The sequence below is a fragment of the Stenella coeruleoalba genome, assembly GCF_951394435.1.
Source record: "Stenella coeruleoalba genome assembly, chromosome: 10".
Taxonomy (NCBI): domain Eukaryota; kingdom Metazoa; phylum Chordata; class Mammalia; order Artiodactyla; family Delphinidae; genus Stenella; species Stenella coeruleoalba.
In genome coordinates, this window is record NC_137156.1 from 71,139,970 (window position 1) to 71,151,980 (window position 12,011).

The 12,011-nt window shown below is 38.8% G+C and overlaps 1 protein-coding gene across 1 annotated transcript in view; it reads left to right on the forward strand.

Annotated features, from left to right (window-relative positions):
• CACNA2D3 (calcium voltage-gated channel auxiliary subunit alpha2delta 3) overlaps positions 1–12,011 on the forward strand; it is a 787,629-nt gene that overhangs the window by 731,060 nt on the left and 44,558 nt on the right. The window contains exons 33-34 of the mRNA XM_079935575.1: positions 974–1,029; positions 8,282–8,393. Coding sequence (XP_079791701.1) covers positions 974–1,029; positions 8,282–8,393 — 168 coding nt within the window. The remainder of the gene's footprint in view (positions 1–973; positions 1,030–8,281; positions 8,394–12,011) is intronic.

Here is a 12,011-nt window from a genome sequence, read left to right on the forward strand (position 1 = left end):
TAACTTCTAAATGTACATAAGAATCAGAAAATACAGGTAATAGTGAGATTTTGATTGAGAGCTGCTAGAGGATAGCAGCCATGAGCCTGAGAAGGAAATGACTGAATTTTGATCTATTTCCATTTATTTAGAGGATGATTTATATTACTTTTGCATTCTTTACTAGCAGTTGAGACATTATGATTTTTGTGGAGTTGCATTGTGATATAATTTCATAAAATGGAGCTTGTTCTCTCTGTCCCCACCACCCTGCCCTACATACACACACACACACACACACACACACACACACACACACACACACACACAACTGAATACATTTGTGTTACAGTGTAAATTTTGAAAACATCCTTTGTAGTGTAGATCATAGTCTAAGTAGAGAATATTCCATTTGTATTTCTGAACCAAGGCAGGGGAAGCCCTTTGGTTTTTTGTTTGTTTGTTTTTGCGATACGCGGGCCTCTCACTGTTGTGGCTCTCCCGTTGTGGAGCACAGGCTCCGGACGCGCAGGCCCAGCGGCCGTGGCTCACGGGCCCAGCCACTCCACGGCATGTGAGATCTTCCCGGACCAGGGCACGAACCCGTGTCCTCTGCATCGGCAGGCGGACTCTCAACCACCGCGCCACCAGGGAAGCCCAGGGGGAAGCCCTTTGAATGTTGACTTTTTACTATGGACTCAGACTATAAAAAGAAAACAATTTCTGCTTATAAAGCAGATATTTCTCAAAAGAGTCCCTGAGTCTAGGTGAACCTGATTTCAGGGTTTGGCTGGCATTGGTGATAAAATAGTCTTTCACAAGTAAGACAAAACCTAGTGAAAATTCAGTGGTAACTGAACCAAGCACCTTGATATCTCCAGATGATGATGTTATTCTTTCAAATGAGGTGAGTGATGCTGAATAACACAGAATGTCACTTCAATTCAGGGTGTGGGTGACCAAGTAACATTGGGCTTTTTCATTTCCTGTTTAGGTTCCTGGTGGAATTTAACCTCTGCAGTTGGTGGCACTCAGATATGACAGCTAAAGGTAAGCAGCAACTGGCTTCTCTTTCCTTGCTCAGAGTGATGAACCCGGGGTTCACTGGCTACTTTTCACCAGGGATGTGCTCATGTAAAACTACCCAGGACAAAGAAGTGATGATTTCTCCTCTCTGTCAGCAAAAGGCATCCTTTGTGCTAAGGGCAGCGCTGTTCAATCTAACAAAAATTCCACAGGCTTCATTCAGCCCGTGTTGAATGTACACTTTGACCTGTTTCCTTAACTAAGGCTTTGAGGTCATACACTGCACAGGAGAATTCTTCAAAAGCTAGTGGGCAGTGCTGAAATCTAAGGGTCATAGACACATTGCCTTTCTCAGGCTGAATGAATGGATAACCATTACCTTTTTACCATTACCTTCATAAAATATAAATCTGATCATATTACTTTCCCTGCTCAAAACTATCAATGATTTGAGCAGTAATTAGTAGAAAATATTAGAGGCCTGAGTTGTGGAGTTAGATTAGTATGGATTTGAATTCTGGCTCTGAGGTTGGCCTTTGTCAAGTTAGCTGATCGCCTCAAGCCTCAGTTTCCCCACAGTAGGCAAAGTAGAGAAAATAATAAAAAATATTTATCTCTTATCATTTGTGTGTATGTGTACATTTAATGGTAAGATAAATCATGATATATGCTGAGCATAGGACTGGAATATAGTAAGCCCTCAAAAATGGTAGCTGTGATTAATTCATGATAATGGTGATGATGATGTTGACTGTAAAAAAATGAAATATTGCCATTTGCAGAAGTATGGGTGGACCTCGATAACATTATACTTAGTAAAGTAAGTCAGACAGAGAAAGACAAATACTATACGATATCACTTATATGTGGAGTCTAAAAATAATACAAATGAATCTATATACAAAACAGAAAAAGACCCACAGACACAGGAAACAAACTTACGGTTACCACAAAGAAATGACAGCCCATTCACAGAAAGGCATAGGAAATACCTATGAAATTTAGTAATATAGCAAGAAAAACAATATGCAAAGTTGTATACACCCCCCAAAACCCCCCAATGGTTTGGGAGAAGGAGGATGTAGAGTTAAATCAGATCAGCAGTCAGGCCAATGGGAAGTCACTAGGCAGGAACCAGAATAGGAGATAGGGAAACTTTCATGCACCCCAAAGAAAATTTTACCTGTAACATGAACCTGCTTTTGTTTAAAATTGTACATGATTTGAAAAAGAAAGACGAGAAGGAACTTACATAATGGGTGCTTGTTATCTTTTTCTAGTCATTTTTCTTTGGCTAGCATGTCCACAATTTTACTATTAGGGGTGAAAAAAAGGTACATGAGATTAAGTGAGAGAAAAGGAAGAAAGGTGATCAATAGAGGCCAAGAGAATGGATGGCCAGTTGGTTAGATGGCTGCTCTCTGCAGCACCAGTGTCTGGGGACACATCACCACTCCTTGCCAGTCAGGCTTTGAGCTCTGTTTCACCTAGAGATGAAGTGCCGCGACCCTGGAGTCAGGCAGCCTTCCTCTGCCACTTGCTAGCTGTGCGGTTGGACAAGTCTCTTGGTCTCTCTGGGCTTTGGTTTCCTTGCTTGTCCACAGAGATAACAATAGTCGTGATGTGGTTGTGAGCAGTGGATTAAACTGTGCATGCAAAGCCCACGTGCAAGATGGGGCACAGAGCGAGTCTCCAGTGTGGTGGGCGGGGCTCCAGTTTTGGGTGGTGGTGTCTCTTTTGGCTAAGACGTCTGGCTCTCTCTGAGGAGTGTGCTCAGTGCTGGGGCAGCAGGCTGGTGGTCTTCAGTGGTTCACTTTCTGGCATTCCTCTCATTTCTCTGCATATCCGCATGCCTGCACACCCTGGCTGAGCGGCTTTGGTGGTGATCATGTGCACCCTCTTCACGCCAAGCTCCATTGCTGCTTCCCCCATTCTCACCTTGGCCTGCTTCCCTTCCCTGCTGCCACAGGCATCTGCCCTCACTCTTGCTCTGGTCCTTGACATGGACAATTAGTTGTAGAGTTTCTTTTAAGCGCCCCTCCCTGTGATCTCCACTTAGACCAGTGGTTTTCAACCTGGGGGTGATTTTGCCTCCCAGGGGTCACTGCAGTGTCTGGAGACATTTTTGGTTGTCACAACTGGGGATGGGAGAGAGCTATTGGCATCCAGTGGTTAGAGGTCAGAGATGCTGCTAAACATCTTACAACACACAGGACAGCCCCTCACAACAAAGAATTATCTGACTCAATGTGTCAATAGTGTCACTCTTGAGAAACCCTGGTGTAGGGCAGGAGAGATGAATTAGGAAGGGGGATACGGTCTTGGCACTCATGACAGTTACAGAAACTTGTGAAAGTTCCCATTCTGAAATTTCACATCCCTTCTCCCTTCTTGCCCCTCCACCTTAGCTAAGACGAATGACGTGATGCTTCAGGTCTCTGTTTTCTGTCTTAGGAAGCTTTTTAAACAACGCTTAGTAGGTAATTCCAAATCCTCTCACTCCATCGACAGACTGCACAAAGACCTTGTCAGATAGTTACATCATCTGCAAGTTGTGTGCCAATATATAGTGCTTTTTCCTTCCCAGAGAGCTGGAACTAGGTTCTCTTCAGATCCCTTCAACATACCTGAGAGGTGGGGACTGCTGGAATGTGTCACTAAGCCTCTCTGAGGCACGTAAGTCAGGCAGCTAATAGGAAATGGACTCAACCCCAAACCAAGGCCAGCCACCTCCGCTGGAGGACGGCGAGAGACGCACCTGGCTTTCTGTGAGTCCCAAATTGAGCAAGCTGCCGCCCGTGGATTGTCTCATTCAGACCTGCAGCCCTCTGCTGGGCATGGCTATGACTTTTTCTATTTTATAGATGAAGAAACTGGTTCAGATGGTGAATGCACTCGCCCACAGAGCTGCAATCATCTGGATCTTTGTTAGAGGTAAACGTGAATCTCAGACCCAGTGTAAGCAGGGAAAATTCCAAGCACCATAACAATATTGCCTTGAGAGGTTTCTTCATTCTAAATTTACCCTTCCCTCACTGGATAAAGACCCTGAGCTGAGACATACATCTTTGTTTAACTAAAAATGGAATCCATAATTACACTGTTTATCTGCTTCATTTCCTTAATGAAGGGGACTGTGGAAGGCCATTTCTGCTTGATTATCACAAAGGTATCATTTTGGCGAAGCTGCACAAAGAGAACGGAGCTTGCTGGCCCCGGTTATGAATGGGGGTGCATTCACAGAGACAAAAGAAGAGGAAGGCTTTTCAAATGGCAACTCTATTCATTCCTGATTGTCTGCACATAATTACTGTGAACCCAAGTCAGTTATTCTCATCAGGGACATTTGTTGCTAAGGGAAAATTAAAGAAATCCAATTGTGTGGATGCTCCATTGGGTGCTTCATTGTGAGTGAGTGATGGGTTCTGGCGGCTTCATCCTGAGACGTCCAGTGTAACTGGGGTGGGAGGCAGACAGGGTGATGGCCAAGAGCCCAGGCTCCGGGACGTGACCATGTGGATGTGCATTTGGGCTCCATTACATAGTGGTGTGACTGTGGGCAAGCAGTTAACTTCATTTCTCTGAGTTTTAGTCTCTTCGTCAGTAAAACAGGATAGCAGCAGGGCCTTGCTCACTGTGTGATGGTGAAGATTCCATCCATCAAAGGGTCTAGCATGGTGTTTGGCATGTAGTAAGCGCTTAGTGAGTGTTGGCTGCAAAGGTGGTGGTGGTTGTTTTGCTATTTAGGTAATGATCATGACGAGTCACTTTCTTTGGGACTCAAGGCAGGCTATGTCTGCTTTCTGAATTTCAGTTTTCCCTTCTGAGAAAATAAGGAATCAGTCTATCTGAGCTCCATGATGCTTGTGTACCTACACCTTTGTAAGATAATGAGTTTTAAATGCCTGAGAGTTAAAACAGTACCCATCAGATGACTGGCAGCCTTAGTTATTGGTTTGAAATTCCATAGATAAACAGTAATGACTAGCAAATATATGTGGTGTTTTCCATAGCACTCCAGACAAAGAAAGGTCTTCATAATAAACCATGTTATTTAGATTAAATGTGGCCATGGTTTTATATGATAATTTGTGTGTTTCCCAAAAGTACCAAGCAACTTCCAGCCAATCTATAGTCATACTGCAAATAGACTCAATGGCTCATCACCACATTAGTACGGGTGCCCTACAGTTGTCAGAGGAATAAGAATTTCATCTCTAGAAAAGATCAGAGCCAAATGAGTCTCTCCATTGAGAGCGCTGGACTCATTCCATTGTAACTGGGCCCAGACAATTAGAATTAGAGATGGTGCAATTATCAGGGTTATTTAAATCACGTGTGCTGCCTATCTCAGCCTGCCCCAAAGACCTTTCTTCCTTTCTCTCATTGGCCAAACTTCATAAAGCAGTTAAATATATATACATGTGCTGGAGCCAGACGGCTCAAGTTCAAATTTTGGCTCTGCCACATACGCACTGGATGAATTTGGACAATTCACTTCATCCTCTCCTCCATTCACTAATCTCCAAAACAGAGATAACAATTGTTCTTACCTCACAGTTCGAATTTTTTTAAATTTTGTCATGTTGTACTGTTAAATAAATAAATACATGTAAAGCAGAACAACATCTGGCAGATAAATTTCTTAATAAATGTATCCATTACCATCATTGGGTTATTATATGCCATCTGCATGCTGTGCCGTATCCACTTATAATCTGTGCTTTTGTTTACTTAACCTTTATTTCATTTCAACTGACTGACTTTTTGAAAGTTAGATACCTTAAATATTAAAGGGAAGCTTCCCAAATTAAAAGTCAGTATTGTTTGCCATATAGAGAAATCAATTGTAAAAATAAGAACCCTGAAAATAAACTATGTTATCATATTGTAGTCAGGTCCTCTGAGCTTCATGTTTGGCCTCCCTAGGGTAAAGGAGAAAAAAGCAAATGAATGAAAGATGGAAGAAACTCCATCAAACAAAGACATCTTCCTGACAAAAATTGAGGACACTGACAAAGAAATGGGAAGAGAATGATGTTCCCACCCAGCGCCTCTGTGTTGTGACTGTTGGACCTCAGCCTCCTGAAATCCCCTTGCCTTCCCCCAAGGCAGGCAATTTGCCATTAGGGACCGAGAGTCTCCCATTTCCTTTGTGTTATTTGCCTGAAAAACACCATTCAAGAGAATTATTCATTTACTCAGCAAGCATGTAATGACACTTCCTATGAGTTAGCACCGAAGGCTCAGGGGATAGACAGTGTTCGGGACCTGGCCCTTTGAGGGCATGACGACTACCCGCGTGGTACCCTCGGTGGAGTCAGGATCAGGGAGGCAGCCATCTGCTTGCCATTCTAACCAAACAGCAGTGGCTCAAAAAGGCTGACAGTCTGAGGATTCAATGAAGTAACCTTCACAGTAGAAGTGGTCCTGGCAGTAGGCACAAACACTTAAGTAGCCCTAGCAATGTACCAGCCACTTTTAGTGGATGAATTCATTTGATCTTCAAACGACCATGTGGAGTTGGTTCCCATTTTGCAGATGAGAACACTACAGTGTGGCGAAATTAAAAACCCACCTCATGTCATACAGCAGTGGCAGAATTCACAACACCCAGAATTTGTGCTCTTAGCTGTCAATACTACACAATTAGCCCAACTCCTGGCATGTAGATGGTAACATGAAGGCTGCTGGGGAGACGGGGCACACATGTGTGTGAAAATATGCGTGTGTGTCACTCTGTTAAGAGTTGTACATGCATTAGTCTGTTTATTCCTCAGAACAACCCAATGAGTTAGCATGGGAATCTCCCCTTAATGTCAGTGACCAGTTCCTGAAAATCACATTATGCATAAAAAGCTGACTGAGTCTACTTCCATTCGTTTTAAATAAGAAAAATTACAGGTGTTATTCTTCAACCCCAACCAATTTCCTCAAAATAATTAAAGCTCAGTAAAAAGGCTTGTATATTAAAGAATCACGTTAGGATGCAAATGCTTAAAACATGGCTTCCTGATCACCCAACAATTATCTGGTTGTTACCAAATAGTTGTTTTGCATTCAGTAACCCTCTGATGTCTCACTTAGTGCCGGCAGCCTCCCAGATGGTCATTCTACAAAACATCTACTGGTAGTTCTGACATCCAAACCAGTTGCATTTGGAATGTAACTGGAGACTTTGTTACAAATATGTATTTATATTTCTATATAAACATCAGCCAAAAACTTTATACAAAGTTTAGTTATTGGAAACCTATAAGCAAGCATTCTACCGGGAAAATGTTCATGAATAGATCTCCTGTGAAGAGTACCTGTACTACTAGCATCTCCATTTTACAGACGAGAATACTGAGGATTAGCTAAAAGCAGTGAAGCAGGAATTTGTACTCCAAACTGCTCTGACTTAACCAATATGCTATAGTATCTGTCATCATTATCATCATCTCTAATGGCTTCATTAGAATGCTAGCTTTCTTTTTGTTGTAGTTGTTGCTATTATTTTTATTATTATTATTAATTGACATTAGCACTCACTATGTTCCAAGTACTGCACTAAGTACTCAACATATATTATTTCATTGAAATCTCACATCAGCCTCTATTAAAAGAACTATATTATCCCAATTTACAAATTTTAAAAAATTGAGACTTAGGTTTTGGAATTTGCCCACTGGACATAACTTGTTTAAACTAATTAATCCACCACCAAGCCCTTACCAAGTACCTACTGTGTACTCATCCACGTGCCAAGGTTATTTAGTACTATCTTACTGGACAGGGAACTTCATAATAGTAGGATTAGGTTCATGGCTGTGTTTCAAAGACATTATGTATTTTACTATTCCATATTTCAATTTTGTTTTTGTAATAAAACCATGCAATTGTATCATGACCCTAAATAATACGGTGTAACTTGTATTTTTATACATTTATTCAGATGTGTATACGTGTGTGTGTGTGTGTGTTGTTGTCACTGCTAAGTTCAAGTAAGTATGAGGTCAGAGACCGAGTGACTGATGTTGTCCCAGAAAGTAGAATTCTTGTGATGCATAAATGATAGTTGATCACGCCAGCAGAACTGCTTGAGGAATTATAGCTTATAGAGTTGCTTGGCAGATGAAATCACTTGACTAATTAGAAAATAATGCATTATGCTGTGCCTAGAAAAATCACAGAGCAGCAGGAGCGGAACTGCGTTCTGAGTTACTGTGGGCTGCCAGTCACAACAGAGCCTGTGCCTTGTATTCTTTATCATTTTTTTTTCTTATTCCTATAGCCCAGAAATTGAAACAGACCCTGGAGCCTTGTGATACTGAATATCCAGCGTTCGTCTCTGAGCGCACCATCAAGGAAACCTCAGGGAACATTGCTTGTGAAGACTGCTCCAAGTAAGCACCCCCTGCCCCTTTCTGCTCAGTATAGAACTTTTCCAGACAGGCCATTGTGGCTGGCATGAGTAGGATTACGTTGAGAGCTGGAAACATGGCTGCCCTCTTGTGTGAGGAAGTATTTCCATCAGCTTGGAAGAAACATCACTTGGCTTTGCTAGAGAGATCATTTAGAGTTTGGGAAACATTCAAATGTATGAAAATACATCCTAGAATATAAGAGATTTTTAGTTCAGTTTGTAGGCGCGTGGAAAAAGTCCTGGTTGGTTTTTTTTCCCAATTGACAGTTGGCAATTTCAGCTATTTGGGGAAATTTCTCAGGTGTTTTTATTGAAGGCGCCAAGCCTTCAGGATTCACCCAAATCTGACATATTGGAAATGATTTCTTGGAGTCTTAATATGAGAGTCCCTGATTACTAATGAGGTCAGGCCTCTTTCACTGGTTTTATTGGTCATTTGGGGTCTTTGGCCTCTTCATTCCTGTTGGCAGTTCTCTACTGGGTGGTGGATCTGTTCTTACTGATTTGGGCATTCTTTCATTTCAGGTATGATTTCTTTGCAGTTCTCTGCTCTGTATGTGTCTTATTCTTTGGTCTATCTCTTCACTTTTTATAGAAGTCTATAGATGCATATAAAATTTTTTTTGATTTTATTTTAATGTAGTCTAATTTATTCTTATTTTCTTCTTTAATTTGTGCATTTTTTGCCTTGTTTCAGAAAATAGTGTCTGCCCTAATGTAATAAATATATTCTCATATATTTTTATTCTGAACACTTTAAAGGGTTGCCTTTCACATTAGAACTTTAATCCCTCTGGAATTTACTTGTGTGAGTGTCATGAGGTAGGGTCTAATTTGGTCCTTTTCCATATAGTTGGCCTGTTAACCAGCACTTTATATTGAGTACTTTTTATTTTCCAATAGATATATTATGATACCTGTATCATGGACTGAATTCCCATCTATTTGCAGATCTGTTTTCAGGTTTTATGGTTTGCCAAAACCTGTGTCAACACAATATCTCTTTAATTATTATACCTTTGTAATGTGACTTGATAGCCAGGAGAACAAATCTCTTTTTCTTATTCTTCTTCTAAATCAACTTGACTATTATTGCCTTTTTACTCTTTTGTATTAATTTTAGAATCAGCTTATTAATTTTGATGAATTATGCTAGGGTTTTGATTAAAATTGCTATAAGTTATAGATTAATTTGAAGATAAGTGCTATTTTTAATGATACTGGACCTTCCCACTTATAAGCTGAATATCTCTCTTTATTTACATACCTATCAATACAGTTTTATAATTTTATGTTAGATTTATACCTAAGCAGCTTATGGTTTTTTGCTATCAGAAATGGCATATGTTTAAAACTACATTATCTGATCAGTAATTGCTAACATATGAGAAGCTCACTGATTTCTGTATGTTAAATATCCTGCATCCAACTGCTAACTGCTCTTTTAGATCTAATAGTTTGTGTATGGGTTCTCTTGGACTTTTTTTCGTACAGAGTAATATCATTTGTAAAATTTTCCCTTCTAATCTCTACACTTAATTATTGTTTTATTGAACTGGACTTCTGATACATTTGTTGAATAGAAGCTGTGAGAGTAAACAACTGTGTCTTGTTCCTAATTAAAGGAATTGCTTGTAATAATTCCATGTTAAATATGATGTTTGATATAGGGTTTTTAAATTGTAGGAAAATATAAATAATATAAAATTTACCATTGTAACTATTTTTAAGTGTACAATTCAAGGACATCAAGCACATTCCAGTGTTGTGCAACCTTAATTATTATCCATTTCCTAAATTGCTATGAGTTCTTGGTAACCATTTATTAGGTTAAAGAAAACCTCTTCCAGTGTACTTGTTGCTCTGGTTGTTACTGTTTGAAACTTGAATGGATGTTAAAATTTATCGAAAATTTTTTCTACATCCATTATTAAAATACTTTTTAAATATGTTGTTACATTCATATAATTTAAAAAATTTTAAAATCATGAACTATATCGTATATATTATAAATATCTTTAATAGTAGATGGGTTATCTAATATGAAAACATACTTGCTTTCCCAGGATGGACTTTCATTGTCATGATTACAAAAAATGGAAAACAAAAACCATATTACTAGATTCATTTGGTCATATTATATTGTGAATATTTGCATTTGTGCTCAAAAAGGAGAGTGGACTATACTTTCCCTTACTTGTCCTGTCATTTGGCTTTGCTATTAAGGTCATTTTATTGTCACAAAATTACCTGAGGAGTCTTCTTTCTTTCTCTGATATCTTTAACATTTTGTGTAAGATTAAATTATATTTCTTGTAGATTTAGTAAAACTACCCATAAAACTGTCAGTGGCTGATGGGTTTTTGCTTATTTGTTTGTTTTTGTGTGTGAGTAAATTTTCAGTCACTCAGTTTCCTTAGTGGTTAGATATCTCTTTGGAATTTCCATTTCTTTTTTAAATGATTTTGGTGATTATATTTCTGAGAAAATTGCCTGTTTCATCTCACTCTTCAAGTTTATTGCATACATTTGTAAATAGTGTTCTCTTTTCATTAAAAATGTTACCATATTTGTGATTTTGCCCCTTTTAAATCACTCTCTCCTTCTTCCCCTGTCTCCCTCCTTCGCACCCTCTTGTGTTTCCTCCTTTCCTCTTTCCCTCCCTCTCCATACTGGCGCAGATAGGTTTGTTTTGTTTTTCTTTCCAAAGAACCATCATTTAGTTTGTTTCATTCTCTCTGTTTCTTTGACTTTCTGTTTCATTTATTTTGCTTCTTATCTGTATCATTACCTTTCTTCTATGTTTTTGGGATTTACCCTGTTTTTTATTTTCTACGATATTGTGTTTGATGCTTAACTTTTTCAATTTCATTTTTCAGCTTCATTTATATATATATTATATATATATAAACTTTCTCTCTACATTCCAGTTTATCTTTGTAAATTTAATATAGAGAGTTTCATTGTTACTCAGCTCTAACAATTTTCTAACTTTCACCATTTTTTTGATCTGTAAATTTTTAAATAGTGTTTTAAGATTTCCTAATATATGGGTTTTGAGGCTATCTTTTTAAAATTATTGATATCTAATTAAATGACATCGTGATCTGTATAACACATGTGTTTTAGTATGTGTGGAAACTTGCTTTGTATTCTAGTATTTGTCCCCGTGTTTTTGAAAGCAAGTTTTATTCTCTAAAAGCTGAGTACAGGGATTAATATGTATCCATTGGATCAGGTGTGTTTATGTGTTTCAAACTTTGTTTTCCTTGGTCTGTTTTAGATGTCAAGCTCTCACCAGGCTTATGGATTTTTCCATTTCTTCATGTCATTCACTCTGTTTTGCTTTCTATATTGTGAAGCTATATTACCATGGATATTTCTGTTCAAGACTGGTGTAGCTTCCTAATAAATCATTCCTTTTATCATTGTGTAATAACACTCTTTATATGAAAGTCTTTATGCTTTAATGCCTATTTTGTTTGATAATAGCATAGGATTAGTAGTTCTTCTTTAGGTAATATTTTCTAGGCATATTTACCCCTTTCCCTCCATTTTCAAGTTTTTTTTTTTTGTCATTTTGCATTAGGATTTTGTA